The sequence below is a fragment of the Phyllostomus hastatus genome, unplaced genomic scaffold, assembly GCF_019186645.2.
Source record: "Phyllostomus hastatus isolate PE091 unplaced genomic scaffold, TTU_PhHast_1.1 phas_contig_1, whole genome shotgun sequence".
Classification (NCBI taxonomy): Eukaryota; Metazoa; Chordata; class Mammalia; order Chiroptera; family Phyllostomidae; genus Phyllostomus; species Phyllostomus hastatus.
In genome coordinates, this window is record NW_025333498.1 from 27,739,478 (window position 1) to 27,766,048 (window position 26,571).

At 34.9% G+C, this 26,571-nt stretch overlaps 1 protein-coding gene across 1 annotated transcript in view; it reads right to left on the reverse strand.

The window, feature by feature from the left end:
- The window catches only part of SLC4A10 (solute carrier family 4 member 10), a 268,818-nt gene extending 242,625 nt beyond the window's left edge, over positions 1-26,193 (reverse strand). Inside the window, exon 1 of the mRNA XM_045850821.1 lies at positions 26,053-26,193. Coding sequence (XP_045706777.1) covers positions 26,053-26,100 — 48 coding nt within the window. The 5' untranslated portion in view covers positions 26,101-26,193. The remainder of the gene's footprint in view (positions 1-26,052) is intronic.
- Between the last annotated feature and the right edge of the window lie 378 nt (positions 26,194-26,571).

Genomic DNA, 26,571 nt, shown 5'->3' on the forward strand with positions numbered 1-26,571 from the left:
TTTACTACAGTTATGGCAATAAAGGTCAAACTTAAAATTTTCAAAGAAATGAAACTATAGAGAGTAACATTGTCTATTTATGAAAGAACCAACTAGATAGAATTAAATATAGAATCAAACCTTATGATGAATAAAACTAAGATCTTGATGGATGAGGGATCGGTCAAAAGAAATTATCAAAAAAAAATGGTTAAAGAGGCAATCTATGGAAAATATAGGAGAAAGAGTAAGCAATATCATATCATAAATATGATGAGATGGGCCAATCTAAACAGAACTGGAATTCCAGAGGACAAGAGATAAGAAATGAAAGAGGCAACATTTGAAAATATAATTACTAGGAATATTCCAAAACTAATGAAAAGCATCAAGTCACATTTCAACAGGCCCAAACAGACATTGAATTAAAAAAAAAAAAGACCAAACAACTGAGAAATTTATATCCTTGCCAAGTTGGCAAAGGAATCTGTAAAATATGTTGAGACCAGAAAAACAAAAGATCAAAAATACTAAAAGTTGATTTTTCAAAAACATAAACAAAATTGACAAACCTTTAGCTAAACTAAGAAAAGAGAAAAGACTCCAATGAAATCAGAAATGAAAGCAGAGAGATTACAACTAATACTAAAGAAATATATAGGATCATAAGAAACTACTCCAATTACATGCCAACAAATTTGATAACCCAGAAGAAATGTAAAAATATGCTGAGGAGAGTGACTATCTTCTAATTTAACAATTCAGTTAACATCTAAATCCACACACTGCTTGCAGGAAAAGAAACAAAATAAGAAATGATGGCATGAGACCACCCTAAGTAGAAAAGAGGCAGGCTACTAACAAGTAAAAACCTCTGTCACTAATTGTCATTGCCCTGAGGCTTGCATCTTGGCCCCACATCTATTATAATTTCCTATTTTAGTTTCTTTTTTTAAAGATTTTATTTATTTATTTTTAGAGAGGGAAGGGAGGAGGAGGAGGAGGAGAGAGAGAGAGAGAGAGAGAGAGAAACAAACATCAATGTGCGGTTGCTGGGGGTCATGGCCTGCAACCCAGGCGTGTACCCTGACTGGGAATCGAACCTGCGACACTTTGGTTCACAGCCCGTGCTCAATCCACTGAGCTACGCCAGCCAGGGCCCTATTTTAGTTTCTTAAGATAGCTCTTTAATTTCATAGAAAGATCTCATTTTCTCCCCATGTTAATAATCTCCAAATAACAGAGAAAGCTTTAACATATTTATCAAATCTATCATAAATACCTATTTGTATATCACATGTAATAAAAAGTTGGTGTTATAATTTCTTGATAAAACATGATCCCAGCAAATTATGAGCATCAGCCCCATTGTTAAAAATAACTATTATAGAATTGATGTTTTTATTGATTCTTTATACATATTCATAGTGATCTAAGTAAATCAAATATAAGGAATATGCTATAAATAATTGTACACGATGAATACCTTAACTCTAAAAAAACTATTTCAACAGAATGAAATACTTTTATTTTTATAAATTTTGTATGGTATAGTTGAAAAAGAAGAAACTAACATTTGTGAATCAATTTTTATGTGCTAGGCTTAATGCTACATGTTTCTAATACAGTCTCTCATTAATTCCTCTAGAACCATGCAAAATAGGTATTATTAGATATCTATTTTTCAGATAGATAAACTGAGGTTCAGAGTAAGCTAGTTAACACTCAGAGAGGTTTATCTTTCCACTAAGTATCTATATAGAGTAATTAAAAACAAAAAAGAATATTCAGAGAGTAACATAATTTACTCCATAATGCAGCAAATTGTATTAGTGCTATTATTATTATTATTGCTTGTTACACTATTAGAAAAGACTTTAATGATGATATATTTACTTTTAAACTAACAAAATCATCAAATACCTCTTCAATATGATCTGAAATGTTTTGTCTTAGAATCCAGTAAATTATAAATCTTTGTAAATTTGACTACATAGTTTATATTCATCATGTTCAGGATACCATTTTCAACCCATTAACATTCTCAAAAATGTGTTAGTCAGTTATTTCTTATTTTATACATATTATTAAAATTCAGTCTCAAAGATTTTCAAAAATTCTGAATAAATAATTTTTGAGTAGTGATCACTTATGTTTTAATACATTCTGTACATCTTCACTTATTTAAAAACAAATAATTATACAATTAATAAGCAAAGTTGTTTCCCAAATGTTTTCTCTTGTTTCTGAATATATTTAATTTAAATTACCAACCTTTATATATAGTGGACAAGTCATTCACTACTTAATACTCTGCCACTAAAATATAATTAGACAGTAATAAGTTAAAGCAACTTTATAAAAAGACTTTTCAAAATACAAAAAAAAATCCTGAAAAATTAGATGTCCTACATCACTTAAAGTTCCAAGTATTTTCAAAGCAAAAGGCCACTACAATAGAAAAATTATATTTGCATATGTTATTACTTTTGAGTTTTTTAAATCCATAACATACATATCTTTTCCCTTTAATTCAACAAGGTCCTTCAAAAAAAACGATGAAAAAATTACTAGCAGCCAATCTGTAAATTCTCAAAGGCCAAAGCTGGAACACTTGAAACAAACAAAATAAATAACATAGTACTGTATTATATCCAAAGTATAAAGTAAATATGCATGAGTCTATATTGATATACAAATTATTAGCTTTGACAAATATATAATGTATGACATTAATATTAAAGGAAGCTAGGTGAAGGATATCTAAGTCTCTGTATCTTTGTACCTTTCTTGTAAATCTCAATAAAAAGGTTAGTTTTTTAAAAGTCACTAAGTTTGAAGTAATAAAGTAAAATATATGTCTCATAGCACTACAAAAAAAGTTTGGTTAGGTTAAGGATAAAAAAAATTAATAGAGTATACATGAGAAAACATATTTGTAAAGTACAAAAAGTAAAAATTGACAAATGAAAAGATTAATAAACTTGACTGCATCCACAATGAGATACTTGTATTTAAAAAAGCCACAAATAAGCAAACCTGAAAAATAAAATTGGTAAAGTAATTTTTAGACAAATATTATAATCTATAAGAATTCTATAAGAATCTATAAGAGAAAGATAAAGTCCTTTTAAAGTGGAAAAACAGTATGAATAGGCAATTCAAAGAAGAAATGGACAAAAAAACTTAAAATATATTATAAGGAAATACACGGTTTATGAAATAAACTAATATTTTATCTATTAAATTAGCAAAACAAATTTTTCACATATATTTGTAAAAGAGTATGGGTTAACAAAAAATATCATAAGCTGCACAAAAACTGGTCAGCCAATCTGGAAAGTAATTTTCTCAACATCTATTAAATTTTTAAATACAATTAAGTTTCTCAGTATCTACTACAGAGAACATATATAATTTTTTATAAAGGGAAAAAATTGAAATCAATCTAAATGGCAACAGAAAATAGTTATGAATATTATAAAATGTGCAACAGATAAACAATGAGGTAGATCAATCATCCAAGATGTATAGATCTCTAAAACATATTCTTTAAATTTTTAAAAAAGCAGTTTACAAAGCAACAACATGATTCAATTTTTGAAAAGACCCACAATGTCATGTATTATCTATGAATACCTACCTGCCAGTACCAGAAGCATGCTCACCCAACTGGAAACAGAGTTTAATTCTGTGGAGAATGGGCGGGGGGGTAGTTCTCAGGGTGCTGGTCAATTGCAACCTAAGCCTTTCTATTTGTTACAAGTATGAGGGGAAACCCCATAAAAGAGAATTATCTTGTGGAGGGCAGGCCCCTGGTAGTACAGGCTTCCCCTGCTACATGAGTGTTCTAGGAACCTATCTGTATCAGTGTACCAGCTGGTGTTGTTGTGAAAGGCTGAGTTCAGCTTCAGTGATTTTTTTCCTGAAGACTATTCCAAGTGTCTGCCCATTTCATGACGGGTGATTTACAAGTGCACCTACCCACACTGTGTTGAGCATTCAGCAGTTTTTAACCAAAAACAGCATGACCCCCATGCCCCACCCTCCCTATTCATCCAACCTCATCCTGAGCAACTTTGTGTTGTTTTCCCAGCGGAAAAAGTCCTCAAATTGAAATGTTGTGCCAATGTGGAAGAGGTTAAACAAAAAATATCAGAAGCACTAAAAAGCATCAAAATCAAAGAATTCAAAAACTGTTTTGAGCAGTGGGAAAAAAGTCTCAGTAGGTGCATTGCATCAAATGAAGAGTATTTTGAAGTTGACTCAAGTTTAAATAGGTAAGAATAAATACACGATTTTTTATAAATAAACTCTGCGGTTTTCTTGGGGTCCCCCCTCATAAATTACATTAATTTTTAAAGCCTGAGGAATTTGTTTTAAAGAACATTTAAGCCCTACTTACCTATTATTAGAGTCTCAGCAATAATAATAATACCCCAATAACATCAAAGTTATCCCTTCAAAATTCTGACCAAGGCAGCACCAATGTTATATGGGAAACTAAAATTAGCTGAACCAAGTCCTTAACACTCAGTGGCACATACTGTATGGCTGCAATAAATATCTGAATGAATAAGCGAATGACTGTGCGAGTAGCTACACAAAATACCTGCTTAAGGAAGCACGGTTGCACCTTCACCTGAGGAAATTATATGGGAAGTCTGCCCTTGCACAGAGTAATAGAAAAATGTTGACCAAATTAAGATTTAAGACATCTGAGTTCTAGTCCTGATTTCACCACTTATTGCATGATGGTCAAATATCCAACTGAACCTGAATTTGTTTATCGTATTTTCTGGAAAATGATGCTGCTTACCCTACTTATTTACAGAGAAATAGGGGGAGGCAGCAAAAATGTAATCATAGATACAATAATGTTTTGAAAAATGTATGGATTCTCTACTAGTAAACAAACTTTTGAAGAATTTTGGAAAAACTAGTCATCATGCTATGTAGTTGAATTAGTATCATTGCTCTTCCCTAAGTACTATTAGCAAAGAACCAGAGCATGACACTAGACCCACCAATCTAACCAGACTTGTCTGGTCTATGTGATGTCAGGATGATGAAGAGAAGTTTTACAATGTATGAAATGCAGAAATAGAAATTACCTGTACTCAAATATTTTACTTTCATTTTTAGCTCAATCAACCTAATTTTTTAGACTATAAGACACAGCCATCCCAAATTTGGGAGGAAAAGTGAGGTGCATCTCTTAGTCTGAATGTAGCTTACCTGGCTTGGTGTGGTGGGGGGCAGCAGTGGAGTGGGGTCACAGGTTATTAAATATTTTACCACATTTTTTGCTTCAAAAATGTTTTTCCTGTTTTCCTCCTCTAAAACCTAGGTGTGTCTTATGGTCCGGTGCATCTTAGAGTCCTAAAAATATGGTAGGTTTCCCTTTTTTATTCAATAGGAACACATTAGTAACTTATGCACATAAACTGTTGTGCTTGAATCTTTTTTACAGGAGTTCTTTTCTTAGACAAATTAATTTACACATTTATTCTAAGTTGGCTTTGAAACTAATTTCAAATTCTGGAGGGTCTCTACACTGGTTTAAAAATACAAATTATTTTGGTTCTGACCAGTGTGGCTCAGTTGGTTGAGCGTTGTTCTGCAAAGCAAAAGGTTGTGGGTTCAGTTCCTAGTCAGGGAGGACGCCTGCACCGTGGGTTCAGTCCCTGATGGGGGCTCCTACAAGAGGCAACAGATCCATGTTTCTCTCTCATATGGATGCTTCTTTCCCACTCATCCTCCCTACCCTTCTCTCTAAAAATAAATAAATAAAGTCTTTTTAAAAGTACAAATTATTTTGCATTAAATGTTCTAAAATACTGATCAAACACATTAAAAAGTTTATTACAGTCATGTACATTAAAAAAAAACCTGTGCATTGATTTGGACATATCATCTTGATTATCAGTTAATATTTCAAATTATTCATGGTTTAATCAACTTAATTTGGACATGAAAGTAAATATGTTCCTTCACAATCACCCTGACAGTTGAAATACCTAAAATTAGTTTGTTCAATTGTTGGAACAATTACAACCCTATTAAACATGATAGGCATGTAAATGTTGCTAACTACTTGGTTACGAGGAAATTTAAGGAGCCACCTAGTTTCAAAGTTAAATCCAGGTAAATTGATTTTTCCAAATGAGAAAACAACCGCAATAAATTCTGTTAACAGTCTTCAATTAAGAAGATTATGTATAATCAATCCAGAAAAAGAGAAAGCTGGTTTTTAAAAGCCTGTTCTAAAATCTCTGAGCATAAAAGACGTGCAACAACTAAAAGAATACTACCTACTTTAGAATTGTGAATAAATGAGGAAAATGTTAGAAACTGTGTTGTTATAAAATTCTTGTCACCTAAGATAATGAAAATTTCGAAACAATATATACAAAAAAGTAGGCTAAAGGAAGGATTCTAACAAATGAGAAAAGTTTTTATATCATAGGAGCTTGACCCTTGTCACTATATCAAAGATTAAAAATATTTGTGGCACTAGTTATGCCTAATTCTGAAAGAAGTAATTAATTTACAAGTCAGAAATCATTTGCTAGTTAAAATTTTAGAGTATAGTGAAAATTATAAAATATATATGTTACTTATTTAAACATTTGAAAACATATCCTCAAATCTCTAGATTCCCACATAGAACATCCAAATCAGTAAACAGTCTGTATAAGGATGAATTTGAGCTCTAATGTGTAGCTATTAAGACTTCCACACTATCTGGAATTAGAGCATGAAAATTAATAATTTAACATGACATTTTCTAGTTCATAGTGTGAAACATTTCCTATATATTTGTAATGTACAATTCAAACTGAGAAATTTTTGCACTGTTTTATTTTTTTCGCATTGTAAGAGTCAATTTGGTTTAAAGGAATTGTTAAACAAACTTTAGCTGCTGAAGTTGAAAACATCACAAAGAAAGGTAGCTAGTCTTTAATGGGATTAAGCCAACAGAGCTAAACAGAGAACACTCTCTAAATTTTCATTATGAGCCATAACCATACTTTATTTTTATATATCACTACCCTGATTCTAGACCTGGTTTCTATGGATATGTAATCAATTTATCTGTTTATCTGCATTATAAATACATAATAGAATTACATGAGCTATTTTAAAATTTATTTTATTGATTATGCTAATATGGTTGACCTGCTTTTTCACCCTTTTACCCCTCCACCCAGTACCCCCATTCCCTGCAGCAATTCCTCCCTTATCTCATGTCCATGGGTTATGCATATAAGTTCTTTGCATGACTTAATATCACCCTGTTCTCAATATCACTCTGTCTATTTTGTACCTATGAATTTGTACTTCTTAATCCCTGCACCTTTTCCCCATTCTTCCTCTTCTCCCTCCCAGCTGATATCCCTCCAAATGATCTCCATATCTATGATTCTGCTTCTGTTCTGCTTGTTTGCTTAGTTTGTTTTCAGATTCAGTTGTTGATAGTTGGGAATTTATTGCCATTTTCTTTTCATAGTTTTCATCTTCTTTTTCTTATGCAGTTCCCTTTAACATTTCATATAATAACGGCTTGGTGATGAAGAACTCCTTTAACTTTACCTTTTCTAGGAAGCACTTTATCTTCCCTTCCATTCTAAATGATAGCTTTGCTGGATAGAGTAATCTAGGTTGAAGGTCCTTGCTTTTCATCATTTTAAATACTTCTTGCCAGTTCCTTCTTGCCTGCAAAGTTTCTTTTGAGAAATCAGATGACAATCTTATGGGAACTCCTTTGTAAGTAACTCTCTGCTTTTCTCTTGCTGCTTTTAATATTCTCTCTTTATCTTTAAACTTTGGCATTTTGATTATGATGTGTCTTGGTGTGGCCCTCTTTGGGTCCAACTTGTTAGGGACTCTCTGTGCTTCTTGGACTTGTATGTCTAGTTCCTTCACCAAATTAGGAAAATTTTCTTTCATTATTTTTTCAAATAAGTTTTCAACTTCTTGCTCTTTCTCTTCTCCTCCTGGCACCCCTATGATTCAGATGCTGGTAGTAGGAACATATCCCAAAGGCTGTTTAGCCAATCTTCATTTTTTTTAATTCTTTTTTCTTCTTGCTATTCTGGTTGAATGCTTTTTTTCTTCCTTATGTTCCAAATCATCGATTTGATTCTCTGTGTCATCCCCTCCAGTTGATTCACTGCAGATTTTTTTATTACACTTAATGTCACCTTTTCTACCTGGGTCTATTTTATGCTGTTGAAGTACCTGGTGAGTTTCTTTAGCTTCCCAATAAGCAGTGTTTTGAACTCTACATCTGATAAGTTGCTTATCTCCATTTTGCTTAGTTCTTTTTCTGGAGTTTTGTTCTGTTCTTTCATTTGGGCCATATTTCTTTGTGTCCTCAATTTGGCAGCCTCTTTGTATTTGTTTCTATGTATTAGGCAGAGTTGTTTTGACCCCCTGTCTTAGTAGTATGGCCTATTGTAGAAAAACGCATCAGTAAGTTGTATGTGGGGGAACCTTAGGTAATTGCCAGGGCAGGACAGCTGGTTTGCTGCTCCATTGCTCTGTGTGAGAGGAGTGCTCAGAGAGGGGACAATGTCATTGCCTAGCTTCTGGAGTTTTGCCCAGGAGGGGAAGCTGTCTTCTGGCACTCACCCTGATGCCAGTCACTTCAATTTCTTCCTGGATGCCACTGGTGTCCTTCCAGCTGTTGCCTTGGTGCTGAATCCCAAAAGAGGGGTGTCTGGATAAGTCCTAAGTCATTGTGGGCCTTTTAAGAGGTGACTCCTGAGAATCCCACAGTTTCTTCCACCACCCCAATTCCCACTGGTTTTTACTGCCAAAAGTTATGAGGACTTATCCTGGCTCTGGAACCCTGAGCTGGGTGGTCTGATATGTGACTGGGATCCCTTGCTCCCAAGGTATCACTCCCAATTTTTATCCACCACATGTGGATATGCGACCACCAATTCCATATCTCCACACCTCTCCACCTCTCCACGGGTCTCTGCATCTCTGCCCCTCCTACCCCTCTGAATGAATGTGGCTTCTTCAAATCCTTGGATGTCAGACTTCCATACAGCTTGATTTTCTGACAAATCTGGGTGATATTTGTTTTGCTGTCCAATTGTAATTTTTGCTGTTGTGTGAGTGGAGGCAAAGTGTGTTTACCTATGCCTCCATCTTGACTGAAAGTCCTACATGGACTTTTACTTAAAAGCCACTAACATGAGAAACTTTTGTAAAACTATAAGTTTTACATTCAGTGGAAATTTAAGCTTCTGTCAAAAATTTTTTAAAGCCTGATTTAATTCATAGAATAGTCATGTGCATTAATAGAAGTCTATATAGAATCACCACTTTTTCCTTAAACTATTTCCTTTCCCTCGTCTATACATAAATGTTTACTAGTAATAAAGAGAGTTTAGTATTTAATTCAGGTGATAAAAATGAGCAATATTGTAAAAGTTTCTACACATTATCAGCATTTTATAAACATGCATTGGTCTTTATCTTAACTAGCTCTCAGATTTATGTAAAATTTCTTTACTTGGTTTTCCATTTAAATGTTCAGCCAATACTAAATTCTTTGGGAATATTACATTTTTAAAAAAATCTTAGCTTCTTGAAAATATAACTAAGTCCAAACAATACAATATGTTTTCTTGTGCAGGTTTCATCCAAAATAATCAGAGGTGAACTCTTGTCTCTTTATTCACATAATATAAAACCACTGTTATGGCTTATCAGAAGGAATATGTAATTAGAAAGTGAGGCCAAAATAAAATTATCACTAACCCACTTGTGAAAGGCCAGGGAACAAAACCAGGGTAAGGCTAATGAGAATTATATATGGCCTTCCCTATGCCTATCTATTAAGTTTCTATGTTAATAAGCTAATATATATGAGCTTTGGGCAAATATGTTTATAAGAAATTGGGTAGTATAAGAATATTACTGATATATATTAAATTTTTAATAAAACTTCTATCAAAGTCCACAGCTTTATGGGAGCATATAAAACCAAAAGGGAGAAAGTTACTGGGAATTCCCCAAATCCTTCTTAAACATGGATGTTGATAAAGTGAGATGGTCACACATGGCCTGACAGGTACTCTATTTTATCTCCTTTTTAAAGTAAATTTATTGATTAAATAGGATATCCATTTGTTCTGTTTTCTTAGATTCTGTATTTGTCTATCTGGCATCCATTTATTATCAGACCAGTTACAGTACTATGTTTTCTTATGGTCTGTATTATTGATGCTCTAGCATTTGAGACCTTACGGACTCAGGAAGAGACTGAGCCTACCAAAGCTAGCTAAATCATAAAGATGATTAACAACTTTCCCACAACACATGCCTTTGATATGCAAACCAACCAACCCTTAATCTATATCCCCAACTTCCTTCTCTAAGTCACACAATCAAGTCAATATTTCCACTGCCCTAAATCATCCCAGGGTCAACTACCTAGCAACTAGAGAACACCCTTATAACCCAAAACCAAAATTATTCAAACTGAACAATTCCAAATTATTTACCCTGTTTTGCCTTCTCTGTGGAAACCCCAGTAAAGGGTCTGGCCTAAACTCTTGCTCCTGTTTTCTGCCACCTACCCAAACCCTGGCATTTCCCCTTGGCCCCAAACCCTGGCATTTTCCCTTGGCCCTGCAGGAATGCAGCGACTCCCTCTCTAGGACCTATGAGTGTACTAAACATGGTTCTCCTGAACCTCTCCTATGTTTCCGCTTGTGGCCACACCCAACTGACCATTTTATAAAAGAACACAGAACAAAATTCTACTTTCAGGAATAAAGAATTCCCTTCCAATTCTCAATTGCTTCAATAGACAGACTGATAAAATATTCATGATATAGAGATCTTTATTTCTTCGGTTTCCTTAGTGCTTAAATACAGTTTTATAGTCCAAAGAAAACATAGATTGCCACATGTGTTTCTACCATGTTCAATCTGGAATATACCGTGAAGTAGGTAGAAATGAGTCTAACTTAATTTCCAAAATGTCCATGTGTACTACCATCATTTATTTAATAATCTGTCTTTACCTCATTATTTTGCAGTGTCTATTACAGTGGTCCCTCACCTATCATGGGAGTTACATTCCAGAGACCCCCGCAATAGGTGAAAATCCACAAAGTAGCAGCATTATATTTATTTTATTATTTATATATATATTGTAAGGCTTTATAACTCCTTTCCACACTCCTACAAACCTCTCCCACTCTCTTATTAACCTTTCCCACACTCTTATAAACACTTCATATGCTCTTAAACACTTTCTACACTCTTAAACCTCGTAATTTTAACAACATATAAAATTCTATATGGGTACTTACCAGTGAACTATACAGTCATCCCTCACTATATCGAGGTTCACTTATTGAGGCTTCACTGTATCACAGGTTTTAAAACACACATTTAAAAAAAAACCCCACGATACAGTGAAGCCACAATAAGTGAACCACGATATAGCAAGGGATGACTATATAATCATATTATCCCAGACACAAACATAATTTTACCTGATATATTTATCAATACCTGATTGACATAACAATATCAATATTTTATTAATATTGACAATTATTTTGTATGGAAGTATTCTCACATTATTATTTTTATATTTTTTTCTGTTAAGTTTTGTTTACAGTGGGCCTCCAGAATACGGTTATTTTGCATAACTGAAATCCTGTACCCTTTGACCAATGCTCCCAATGTTCTCCTCTCTCCATCCCCTGGCAACTGCTCTCCTACTCCCTGCTGCTATGTGTTTGGCTATTTAGATTCTACATGTGAGATTATGCAGTATTTGTCCTTCTGTGTCTAGTTTATTTCACAAAGGGTGATGTCCTCCTCAACTGCTTCTGATTATTAAATTACTAATCTGGAAAATCAAATAGTCTCTAACTTTCTGATACTTAATTACTTATCATGAAGCATTCTATTAATTAAGATCCATTTATTTTTATCTTATTTTAGTCATTGTCATGTCAAATTGTAGTTCAAAAAGTCCCAAAATATTTTAGGAAGTAAGTTTTATTCTGTTTAGTTTGCATTTTCTTGACGAATGGTTGATAGGGATGACCAATGAATGCTGTTTTTCTCATCCTCTCCTGTGTCTCTTCTTGTGGCCCCACATGACTAGCTGTCTCATAAAAAGAACACCACACACACAAACTATTAAATCAAAGAGAGATTCTGAATTATCTTTGAGTCCTATTTACTCACACCGATCTTACTCTCCCTTTATCAGGGAGCATCCGCATGAAGGCATCATGATCGAAGCTGTGCAAACGCTTCTTCAACCCAGAATTGGGACAGTGTACACTGCCTCCCTGAGTGGGCGGAGTCCTTGATGGATTTCTTAAAAGACAGTAAAGCTATGTCTTTATCCCTCTGTTCTTACCTGTAATTAATGTAGACAAATTAATTAACATTTCTAGATTTATCTAAAACTATGAACCATTCATGTATTCATGTTTGTGTTCAATTAAATTTGTCAAGCATTCATGCTTCCTGTTTTCTAACTAGGCAGGTTAATTTTTAAAATAAATGTAACTGTGTATATGAGTTACTGAAACACAATCATCAAATTACTTTATAGAACAATCCCAGTTTAAATAAACTTCAAAGCCTTTCCTTTCCCTCTTCAAGATATTTTTCTGAACCAAGAAAAATATCAGTATATGTTTCCAAGAAAAACTTATTCCAATGTCAAAAGTTTCAATGTAACCATGAAAGTTAGGTGATAGAATTCATTCTAAAATACTTGGTCTATCTGAAATCAAGATACATATTGAGCTAACTAGATATTTTGCATTGAGATATATCCATATCCAGGAACAAAGATATTTATTTATATTTATTTATTTATATAAATAAATATGTATATATATATAAGCTCCTTTTATTGTCATAGCCCAGACCATGCTACCATATGCAAAGACAGGAGAAATCAGTTTAGGTAAGACGAGAAAGACTAGGAATACCAAATTGTATACCTAAGAGAGATGGTAAAGGTAAGAACCATGTATGGAAGGAAGTGGAATAATGTTCTAAAATCATTAAAAGGAACAAGTGAACTTGTAATCTATTTAAAGCTGGTTTCAAGGCTTACTCAGTATGTTCGGTGTTTTTTTATCCTCACTGGGGGATATGTTCATTGATTTGAGAAAGACAGGGAGAGAGAGAAACATCTATGTGAGAGAGAAATATTGATCATTTGCCTCCCATACATGCCCCAACCAGGGATAAAATCTACAGCTTAGGCAAGAGCCATGACCAGGGATCAATCTACAACCTTTTGTTGTACAGGGAAATGCTCCCACCAACCGAGCCACCGGCCAGGGCTGACTCAGTATGATTTAAATGAATACTAGAGGGGACCCAAAAACCCAGAATTTATTTTTTTAAATTGTGCATTCATTCTTACATGGTTAAACTTTAGTCACCTTCAAAATACTCTCCATTTGATGCAACACACCTATGAGACATTTTTCCACTGCTCAAAACAGTTGTTGAACTCATCTATTTTGATGGTTTTTAGTGCTTCTGCCACTTTCTGTTTCACCTCTTCCACATCAACAAAATACTTCCCTTTGAGGACTTCTTTCATCCCAGACACAACAACAAAAAAATGTTGATAGGGGCAAGACTGGGTAAATAGGGAGGGTGGATCACAGGGGTCATGCCATTTTTGGTAAAAAAAAAAAACTGCTGAATTACACTCAGTGCAATGTGGGCAGGTGTGCTCATAAATCACCCATCATGAACAGGCAAACACATTGAAATAGTCTTTAAAAAATTCACTCACACTAAAAGCAGCCTCTCACAGCAACGCTAGCTGGTACACTGATACAGATAGGTTCCTAGAACACTCACCTAACAGGGGAAGCCTGTACTACAAGGGGCCTGCCTTCCAGAAGATAATTCTGGCGTTGTTGTTTTTTTTTGGGGGGGGGTCCCTTTATACACTATGGTTAGAATTTCTCAAATTATAAGAAAATTTCATGGATTTCTTAATGGACAAAATTGATATTAAGTTCACCAAAATTAAGTTTCTTTAGTTTGTCCTTACAAAGACTTGGCAAAATATTATATTACCTTATGCTGCAGAAAAAGTCTGTACTGGAGATTCCAACTCTTTCTGTTAGACTGGCACTAGTCTCTAAACAGCTTCTAATATTAGGCTAAGAGGCTTAATGTTTAGGATTTGCTGTTGTTTACCTGTTATGATAACCATTTATAACGGATATTTATGTTAAAGATATAAAAAGAAAGTACTACCTTACTCACAATGTGAAAACAAATGTAAAACAATTGCAGCTACTAAATTATTTTATTTAAAATAGATCAATCCTAATGTCATTTCTAAAGAACTAATTATTTTTTGATATCACATAAAGATAAAAAGAATTATTAACTCAGAGAATTATGAGCAGGGTCCAAATCATCATGTTTTATTTAAGTGACAACATATAGGAAGATCTAGAAATTTTACTTCTGTCAAGTTTGTCATCTACCAGGATCTTCAGGTACTTTAACATGGTTTTGATAATACTAAAGGTCACAGATGTTTCAAATAAGAATGAGAATCTCTCTGTAAGGAGTAATGAAGAGGAAAGTGCTATACATAAGAATCATCTTAATACAAAAATCAAATCTGAGTGCCTGTATCCAGTCTCTCGTAGACTAATAAATTGTAAACCCAAAGAAAAAGACAAGACCCTGAAACACCTCTTAACTGGATCTCTCCCTCCTTCATTTAAAACAAATTTTTTAAAGAATGTCTATGGTTTTTTAGGAAGCAGAGAAACCATTTCATTCATTCAAAGAATGAAATTTTTCATGTCTAAAATAGTATCTAGTACAGACTGTATCAGTAGGGCTAGAGGTTCATACCCTCACTGTGTAAGGAAGCCAATAAAAGAGATAAGTTAGTAATTGTCTTAAGAGGTAAGGGGCATTTCACCAATACCTTGAGTATGGTGAACAAAACTGAGAAATTTTTCAAATGGTTCAACGTTTCTTCTGAACTGTATTTAAAACAATAAACTGCTTCATAGAACAAAGCTATCTAATAGCAGGCAAAGTTGGAAATGCAATACAAAAGGAAGTGTTAGGAAAATGTTTACCAGGCCAATTGTCAAAGTTTTAAAGTACCAGTGAAGCTTTTACTGGAAATGAAGACTGGTTCTGCAAACTTTCTGGAAGGAATTTTGGCAATATTTATAAATAGCCTCAAAAATTAGCCTAGTAGCTCCCTGAAGAAATGATTGATTCCATGGCTGAGACAGGGAAAATGCAAGATGATCCTGGAAAATCTTGTGGTGCCAGATATTAAGAAAATGCTCCAAAACATGGGAGCACATTGAAAGGATGAGAGCCAATTGAAAGAGCTCCTAATGTCCAAAGATGAAATCATGTGTGCAACAAAATAAATACTGAGAGTATTGGAGTATGGTCCATATAATAAAATAAATCTCTCTGAGTCCATAACAAAATAAGCAATTGAATAAGTAAGTAAACAAATGGAGAAGTGACAGCTCTCCCCTAGAAAAAAAAATTCTAATTTCTAACTGCAGAAAAAGGGAGAGAAATAGAAAATCACCATTAGGCAAACACCACAGCACCACTGTAAAATAATAGGTAATACACAGAAAATATTCACTGCTGAATGCTAAAATCAGTTTGAGGAGAAATGGGATATTTGTATAGTTTCAAAGTATCTCTCCCAAAGTATTCAGATTCATTATTACAAAAGGGAAATGTTTAACTCTACAGTGGAAAACCAGGCAGACACCTCCATAATCGAGGTTAGTGTCCCAGAAATAAGACATTACCTATTCAATGATATGATGCACTAAGAAGGAAACATATCTCCAGTGGTATTCTTGACAAAGAAAAAGGCATAACCTCAACCTAATTTTGAGAACAAAAGTTGAGAGATGATCCACAAGAAAACTAACCTATACATTTCAAGAGTGTCAAGGTCATGAGAGATAAGGAAAGACTGAGTGACTCTCAAATTGGGGATGATTAGAGAGACATGACATCCAAACACAAAATAGTATTCCAGAACAGAAAGAGGACATTAGTGATATTGGTGATATCCCAATAAATAGCGTGGCTTAATTAATAGAATGATATCAATGTTAATTTCCTAGTTTTTATAATGAATGATGGTTATGTAAGATGTTAACATTATGGCATGGTAAATAAGAATCACCTAGAGAATTCTTTAAATGGTTGGTGGTATATTGGTACCACCCCCTTGATATTCTAAGCCAATAAGCTTGAGTAAGGTCCAGAACTTGAATTTTTAATGAGCCCTCCTGAAGATTTGGATGCAGGTGTTCCTTGAGTTTAAGGCTTTCAATAATCCTTTCTTTAGGACAAAAAAATACTAAATTTTTATATCTACTGGAAGTGTTCTTCAAAAATATATAATACCAGATTTTTTGACAGACATTTATATCATTAAATTATTTGTTAATAAAACACAAATTACATGGTGTGTACTCAAATAACAAGTTTCATTATACTTTATTTAGGTCTATTACTTGATATATACTTGTTTACTCCATTTTTTTAACTACATTGTTATTTCTGAGTGAATCAGAATTGTTTTGGTAGCTTATTTCCAGAGCAGTTTAAATATCAACAGAAAATCACCACTACATTTAAAAAAGAAGCAGTATGAATCTAACATTAATGAAATGTGCTTCATAAGCAGAACTATGTTTTGATTCAATTCAGTAGTTACTGTGTACTTAACTACTTTTTCTGGCACTTGCTTTCTGGAATTTGACCAGGTTATCATCTTTGATATCAAAGCCTCATTAGTCAAAAAGGAAAAAATAGTCATTAGGAAGCAATAGCTCTCTCTAAATAATTTTGGTTTCCCAGAATAAGCAAGAAGAAGCAGGGGCACAAATCAACGTTAGAGGCATTCCAGCAACGTAACACCTTCAATACAATAGAAAATCCTTCTTTAAAAACTTGCTTAAGATCCTCAGAGCATTATTTTCATGATGAATGAGCAAGTCTTAATAATAGTGACATAAAGACTATCACTAAATCAATACTATACAGAGTCCTTGTCTGTAATACATTCTTACTCTATCCTACTGAGTCAGCAGATTAATCTCTATTCTCACGCTTGGAGAAGACTCTGGAGTCCTGAACTATTTGGAATTGAGCCCAAGCTTAATATAGGAACTTTTATACAAATGGCACTTCAGGAATTTTCATGTCAACCTTGATATAGTGCAAAGAAGTCCTCACTAAAACAAATAAAACTACAAAATATTGTCATAAGAAATGAAACCGGTAAAAACATGGAGGGTCCATGTACATGTTTTGGAATACTTAATATTGTCAAAGGGCAATTCTCCCCAAATTGATCTAAAAATCCAAAGCAATCTCTATCAAAATCCTTGCAGATTTTTTTGTAGAAATCAACTAGCGGATCCTAAAATTTGTATGAAAATACAAAGAACATAGAATAAGCCAAAACAATTTTGAAAGAGAATAACAAAGTTGAAGGACTTATACTACTGATTTCAAATTTTACTATATATCCTCCATAATCAAGATAGTGTGGTATTAGGGCAAGGGTACACAAATAGATCAACTTCACAGCCCAGATGAAATAACCTTATAGTTATGTCAATTTAATTTCAACAAAGCTGCAAAGAAAATTTAATAAAGAAAGTTGGCCTTTTCAACAAACTGTGCCAGGGCAACTGGATACCTACATGCACAAACAAAAAACCCTTAGACTCATCTCACACTGTATACAAAAATTAACTCAAAATATTTATCATTGATCTACACATAAAAGCTCACTACAAAACTTTTGGGGGAAAAATTGAAAACTTTTGTGACCATGATTTCTCAGGCAGAGTTCTCAGATTTAACACCAAAAGCATAGTCAACAATAAAAAAATTGTAAGTTGTACTTTGTAAAAATGAAAAAATTTGTGTTCAAGTTAAAGGCCATAAAGTGAGAAAATACTTGCAAAATCATATTTCTAACAAGAAACTTAAATCCAAAATATATTTTTCATAACTCTTACAATTTGAAAAATGGGTGAAAAATATTAACAGACATTTCATTGAGGAAGATATACAAATGCCTAATAAGCACATGAAAAGATATTCAACATTAGTGCTATAGATTGAATGATTGTGTTCCCTGAAAAGCCTTATGTTAAAAACCCAATCCTCAATGTGGGATATTAGAAGATGGGGTATTAGGAGGTGGTTAAGTCTTTTACAAAGGATTAGAATCCTTATAAGGGAGCCCCCCCCCCACCCCCCCCCCACCCCACCCCCCCCCCGCCCGGGAGCTCCCTTCTCCCTCTGCTCTGTAAGAACACAGCCGAAAGATGGCCATCTATTAACCAGGAACAGGCTCATGCTAGATACCCAATCTGCTACTGCTTGATCTTGGACTTTCTAGTTTCCAGAACTGTGAAAAATCAATTTCTGTTGTTAACAAACCACACAGTCTGTGGTTTTTTGTTACAACAATCCAAATGGACTAAGATAATTACTTACTATGAAAATGCAAATCAAAATCACAAAAGCACACTCATTAGAACAGCTATTCAAAGAGACAGACAATACTGAGTGCTGGCAAAAATGTGAAGAAATCAAAACCCTTATATTACTGGTACAACTGATCCATACCAAATGGTACAACATGTAAATGACACAAGCTCATTGAAAGAATCTGGCAATTTCTTTAACATTAAATATAAACTTACTATGTGGTCCAGCAATTCCACTTGTAAAATTCTATCCAAAAGTAATGTAAATAAATGTGCACATGGAGACATATACATGAGAATCTACAGCAGCATTATTTGTAATAGCTAAAAGTTAGAAACTATATAAATGACCTTAGACTATCCAAAAAACAAAATGTCAGACATGCACACAATGTAATACCTTCCAGCAATAAAAAAGAACAAACTTCTAATACACATCACAATATGGATGGACCTCAAAATAGTTCACTTAAGTGAATGGAGCCAGGTACAAAACACTGCCTACTGTATAATTTCATTTACATGAAATGTTCAGAAAAGGCAAATTTATAGAGACAAAAAGCACATCAGTAGAAAGTAGATCAATCATTGCTTAGAGCTGGAGTTAAGTGTTAACGATAAATGGGCCAGAGAAAACTTTTGGGGAACAATGGACTGTTCTAAAATGAATTGTAGTGATGGTCACACAGCTCTGTAAATTTACTGAAAATCATTGAATTGTACACTTGCAATGGGAGAATTTTATGATATATAAGTCGTTTATGTATATATATATATATTATGACATATAAAAAATCTTAAGCATCATAAGATCTTGTCAGAAACATACTATAAAATCAGTATAAAATTTCTTTGGAGTTTGACTTACCATAGAGTAACATAACACTTTGTGAGGCTAAACCAACAACAACCTTAAGACAATGTTGGTAACACAAAGTGAGGAGTTATTTTTCTTAGAAATTTTGTTGTTCTATGTTCCTTATGTTAAAGTTTAAAGTGTATCAAGAGAAAATTCAGAAAAATGATTTGGAGAAGAAATAACAATTTGACCCAAGTTAAACAGTTCTCTTCCTTTTCTGTACATATTATATTCTATATACTCTCTTAACGCAGCTTTGAAGATATATTCCAAAAGACCTCTAGGTCTGCAAACAGTTTGCTAAAACCTGACCAACCTCAACATTATCTTCTCAAAGAAAATACATTTTGGAACTAGAGAGCATTATGCTAAGTGAAATAAGCCAGGTGGTGAAAGACAAATACCATATGATCTCACCTTTAAGTAGAACCTAATCAACAAAACAAATAATCAAGCAAAATAGAACCAGAGACATTGAAATTAAGAACAATCTGACAGTAATCAGAGGAGAGGGAGGAGGAGATAATGGGGGGGAAGTGGGGGAGGGTTTTCAGGAACAACTATAAAGGACGTATGGACAAAACTAAGGGGGGCATGGAAGCAGGGAAGAGAGGTGGGGATGGCTGGGGTTGGGGGGAGTGTTGGGGGGTAAATACAGACAATTGTACTTGAACAACAATAAAATAATTTTTTTAAAAAAAGAAAATACATTTAGTGGTAGAGACTGTCTGGGAGAGAGGGAAGGAGGAAGGAAGGGGGAGAAAATATTTTTAATTCTCATGATTATTTTCTTTCCCTTTATTTATATAAATATAACTGATATAAAGACTGTTTTTAGATCTTCAACTTCTCCCTGTTAATGATAATGGATAAACAATAACTTACTTTTTTGCATTTTAGATTAAATTCATCATTTTGCAGTGTATAATAATTCAGTGGTTTTTAGTATATTCACAATGTTGTACAACCATCACTACTTTCTAATTCCAGAATATTTTCATCACACCAAGAAGAAACCCCATAGCTATTAGCAGTCTTCCTATGACTCAGGCCCTGATAACCATTAATCTATTCTAGTCTCTAAGGATTTGCCTATTCTGGATGTTTCATATAAATGGAATTATACAATATGTAGCCTGCAGTGCCTCATATTTTATAGTACCTTATCATAGTACTTTGACTTTTGAAGAGGTAGAAGTGAAAGCCCATTTAATAATAAGATTGCTTTTTATTTTGTAGTTGCCTTTCATTAAAATGAACAGTTAATTAGATACAATATTTTCAAACCTTGGCTCAGTACTTATTAGCTATATGAACCTGAACCACTTATCCAAACCACTCCCTCCCCAGTCTACATTTTTATCTGTAAGACTGCATAACATTGGCAAGCTTTCAGGATCATCATGAAGACTATAGATATTTGTGTTTAGTGTGAACCTGAGACAATATCCACTATTAATTCACAAAGATTATCTAATTACCATCATCATTTTAATTTGACACTCAGCTGTTCATGCTAGAATAGGAATTATACAATAGTAGAAAGAATGATGAACTAGGTATCAAAAGATACCTAGTTCAGGGTTCTGATACCTAGGTATCAGGGCTCTATTCTAAGCTCTGCCATTAACTAGTGGCATGCCGTTAAATACATGTCCTTATCTTTTTGGTATTCAGTTTCATCACTTGTAAATTAAGGAGTTAGTCTAAAATCTAGTCTCCAGCTGACCTCTACAGTTCTTCTCCAACCAAAGCACACACGATTCCACAAAATAGGTGCATTGTATACTAATTATTCCCTCTTTCTTTTTTTTTTAAAGATTTTATTTATTTTTATTTTTAGAAGGAAGGAAGGGAGAAAGAGATAGAGAGAGAAACATCAATGTGCGGTTGCTGGGGGTCATGGCCTGCAACCCAGGCATGTGCCCTGACTGGGAATCGAACCTGCGACCCTTTGGTTCGTAGTCCTCGCTCAATCCACTGAGCTACACCAGCCAGGTATTCCCTCTTTCTAAATAAGAGAAACATACTCCAAGAAGTATCTGAAATAAAGCTTTTAAGTGGGAGTATATAATAGAACTTAAATTTATAGTTATTTTACCTAAAAGTAAATATCACTTAATATTTACTGTATACATTGAAAATGTATCCCCACAAAAAGCCAAATAACCAAGCTTCATATATCCTATGTGGCAAGAGAAGGGAAGAGTGAAAAATTTCCACACAGAAGAGTTGAGTGGTGCCCGCATTTCTTCATTCACCTGAAACATCACACAATGCTCTGTAGTCTGTTACGCCAGTTTTACTTCTGAAGTAACTGTCATTTCAAGGCTCAAAAGAAACGATGCACTGGAAGTATGATTAATTTTCTGCCCATGCTCTCTGACACTATTTGAGTTCCAGACCTTGGCCCGGATATTTTCTAACGTCTCTCATAAAACTATCCCACTTCCTTATCTCACCTCAATATTTTTATCTTAAACTTAACATTGAAGGCTTTAGGTGCAATCACTCATTACCAACCTTAGCATCGTATGTGCATCTTCAATTTTCACAGTCCCTCACCACTGCAGAGTAACAATTCAAGTCACACAAGTGGAAATGAGAATTGATTTCTTACAATGCTTTTTGCTTCCTATGTATTACCATGTGTAGTGAGTGTTTTCTTTAAATTCATAGTATATCTAAATTTACTTCAAGTAAAATAGAAATATCAATACTTAGCCAACCTAAGTGCTCTTTTTTTACTTTGTCCTTTTAGTCCCAGTCTCCTCTCCCTGATTTACAAACATAGAAGATTTTTCACAACTGTTTTTCACAAATAAAATGATTCAATAAATTGGGCCATTTAAAAACCTGTAATTAGAATGTAAAAGGTGCTAAATTCCACCATCTACCCTATACTATCAAATTAACTCTTAAAGGTTATCTTTACTTTAGTTCCATACCTCAAATCAGTTTTATGAGTAAGTTCAATTGAAAACAAGTTAAAAAATATAAGTTCCCTTTAGAACATCAGAAGTTTAGAAGGGACCCAACATGGACCAACTACATATCACCTTAGATTAAATGGCAGAAGATAGAAATATTTGTTATAAAAACACTTTCTTAGAAGCTTCTTCCATGGCCTGGTAATTCAAAGATTCCAGGTTACTCTTAGAAGCAGATTCAATGCTGAATGTCAACAGAAAATCTGAAGTATGTGCAATATTCTAAATTCCTGGCTTCACACTTTTAATGATTAAAATCATTATTACTAAAGTGATATCACCATCATGATTGCTACATATATATATACTCTCCATATATGCCCATCTCAAAGAGCTTATAACAGTGATTAAATATTTGAGGAGAAAACAGCAGTGTCTCAAAAAGTTCAATTGAACCCAATCTCTAGATGAGCTAGATTGTGAGATACACGAGACAGGGTTTCGTCCATCCTGTTCTTTGCTGCATCCCCAGCACCAAGAACATGTTTGACCAATAGTAAGCATTTAATAAGTGAATAATTCTTCTGAACATGGCTTGTAATAGCTTCAAACATAACATTCAGGTGCTATCAAACAAAGCCAGGCTGTACTCTGGGCCTACATGAGTTGAATTTCCTAACCCTTAGGCAGACTAAAGTGCAGCGATGCCTTGTCCAATGAAAGAAAATTATCAGGCCTAAGAACTGAGAGAAAAAGGAAACACATCAGGGCCTCCTCCACACACACCCTTAAGATGCACTTTATATACTAAATGAAGGTAAACCTTAGAGGCTTAAAAAGAATCTTTTCCTCCCTTTCACTTGAACGAAAAAGTTAATTTATTCACTCATTTGGCATGTTTGTCTATTCTTGTGATTTTTCTTCTCTCTGACTTCTTCATCTACCTATATCTGACTGCTTCTGTCCATATCTAATCCTGGTTTTTAATGCCTTTCTGATTAGTTTTCCAACTATCCTGCAAAGATTCCATACCTATAACTAAAAATTCTACCTTCCATCTTCACTGTACAGCGTTTTCCAGTTCTGTGTTGCCCCACTTTTCTTTCCTAGTAGGTAGTACTGACAAGCACCCTTCATAAGACCTGAAGTGTCGAATTCATCTCAGTGTCTACATTTCCAGGGGCTAAGGAGCTAACTATTACTGAGCCCTTACAAGTAAATGTCAGGTATTTGACGTAAGTTATTTCATTTACTCATCACAAAACCCAAGAGATGCACATTAGTCTCTTTCTGTTTCTCAGTTAAAGAAACTAAGGCTTACCACTCTCCCACATCACACAGCATGTGCACAGCAGTGCTGGGGCCTATAGGCTGTGTTTCTAAATGCTCTGCCATATTGCCTCTCTCATAACTATTTGCAAAGTCATCTAATTTTCTAAAACAAAACCCAAAACTATTTTTCTTTCTCTTCCAAGAATAAAACTCCAATCCAAAATCTGATTATAATAAGCCTGGTTAATAATTTAATATAAAAATAAATGCTTTTTTTCCTGAACTAGGTTTAAAAGACCTATATTCTAGTCCTAGCTGCCTTACTATGTGATCTTAGACATGATATTCAAACTCCCTGTGTCTTAATTTCTCATCTTTAAAATTAAGATAGTAAAATCCACTTTAACATGATGGATTTCAGAACTAAAAAAAAAAAGCTACAAAAGCATTCAGAGAAGTTGAAAATGCTATATAAATATAAAAGTAGGCCAATAATTCAGCTTCCTTTCTACCCTTTCTGGCTTATTTTTCTTGCAATGAACTGCTAACATGATCCTCTCTTGCCATGAAACTATGTAACTATTCTGTACTGGCCATCATCCACATAAAATGCAAACTTTTCACTCTTCAAAAATTTCCATCTACTTGTAGACCTTCTTTCCTAGACAAACTTTTATTTTCTCAGCTCTTTTAAGCCACAAACTGATTGCCCACCCAGCCCACAATATCAATCTCTTCTAAATTCCTCCAGTTAATCCTCACTTGCTCCCAAACCCTTCAATTGTTCCCCAAAAGTGACAGCTCATACGCCACATCAAAGTGACTTCAAACTGCTTTTTCTAGGACAACTTCCAACCCCCTACCCCTAAAACAGGTTTTTTCCCCTACGTTTTAATCTTCCATAAATCTGCATCCTCAAATTCCTGTGTATAGCTCCTCTCAATCATCCAGGGAACAATAGTTCCCTGACATTCTTGACACACTTTATTCTCAGTTTCCACAGAATCCTAATTTATGTAGCTATTCAAGACTGGGAAGACCTTTTACTCTCATTTTGTAAAATAACTCCACTCTGATCTGCAAAGAAACATCTCCACTTTTAAGCAGGCAGGCTAATTGGCATGCTTTCCTTCCCCCTCCCCCCTTCTCTGACACTGCCCCTACCCCTTATTTAGGCTCCAATCTCAGCAGTGATTCTTGCATTCTTCCCTCTCCCTGCTCCCTCCCTGCCCTAATCTGGCATCCTGAGGAGAACTGAGCATGCACAGTGGCCAAAGCCAATTCCAGGATGCAAACTGAAATCTTTTGCAGATTTTGAGCCTGCAGACGAGATAAGGCCCTAAAAACACAGTGGCCCAGTATTTGCCCCCTGCCCATGAGGTATTATTTGATTTAAAGGTGTGCTTAAAACCTAGGAATAGACTCAGAAAAAATGGACAGCTTGCTGCCAGTCCCTCATCTGCTAGGTGGGTCACCCACCTGAGTAGCAGAAAGCTGAGAACAGCCCCTCCACCTGGCTTGGTGCAGGGAGATTTCTGAGCTGTGAGCACTGATAGATGGCTGGAAGCTTTCATTTGGCATCTCTGGTGCATTGAGAAAATGTTGTTGGGTTTTTTTCTTTTTCTTTTTCCTTGAACACAGTAACATCAGGTGCTTCAGGGTGAGAAAGAAGATGTTGCCTGAGGATCTACAAAGTCTGTGGGGCAGCTAGAAAGCTTTGTGGAGAGGATAGACAAATCGACTACTTATCCCAGAATTAGGTCTAGGGATCCAGGAGGCTTAAAGACCCAGAGATAAACAGGTTTATTCCAAATGACAATTCAGGAACCTTTGAGATATTCAAATATGAATCATGTGCCTATTTCCCCAAAATGCATTATCTTCTTTGTATGTGAACCATGACACATTTCCCTTTGAGAAAGACTGACAGAATACACAAACACACAAAACACAATCCTTCTGGTCTCCTTTCCCCTGGTTTCTGCAGAGACTAAATCTCTGGAGCTGCAATAGCAGCAGATTCCTTTACCTCACTGTCAGGGGGATGAGGCATGAGAAGGAAATTTATCACGAATAAATATGATACAAAAGGGGCTTCTTTAAAGGGGCTTAAAACACCACTGCACAGACTGAGAAACAGAGATAGGCTGTAACAGGCAGGGGAAGACACACAGCTGCCCCTGCTGCTAAAACCTAGCCATCTCTTCAAACAGCAGCAAACATGAGACATTTCATCACCACAGTGCATCCATATTGAGGGGGGGTGGAAACCGTGTGCTTTGCGTTATGCATTTCAGTCACCCGAGATGGGAGGAGACCCCTGACCATATGCCGTGGGAGCTATCCACCACCCCAAAAGTACACTGCTGCACCTAGCTGGCAGATAGCTTGCCTGACAGCTTTTGCAGTAAACACGGTTAAATCTACATGACAGCAGGTTGTCTCTTACCGTAGGCAGCAGCGGCTCCATTTGGGCCCCCTGGTCTTTAATCTCCATGTTTTGCAACGCCTCTGGAATAAGCACCTTTCTCTGCAGTGTCTTCAGTGTCTTACACTCAGCCCGGCACTCGCTCTGCTTAGTATTCGGATCAGGTAGCTCTGAAGCAGGAGGCAATTGCACACTCCAACTCACCAGAGTCACATGGCTCCTACTCACTTGGGCTGCTAGCCAGGTTTTGCACCGAATGCCTTGAATCCCTGGGCCAGTGAGAGAGATCTCCCAACCCCTGTATCACTGCCTACACCTGGCTACTGGTATAACAATACAGCCTGTAGTGCTGTAAGTCTAATGAATCTCACCTAAGATGCTGAGTTCTTATATAGACTAGTCCAAGGTCGATTCCAGCCAGCTCAGCCAGATTTTTATACTTGGAGACAATTCACTTCATTCCTGTAAACAAGATAAGTTAATAAGGTTTACTAGTTGTCCCACTCTGAATACCTGAAGTCTTTAAAAACAAATAAGATG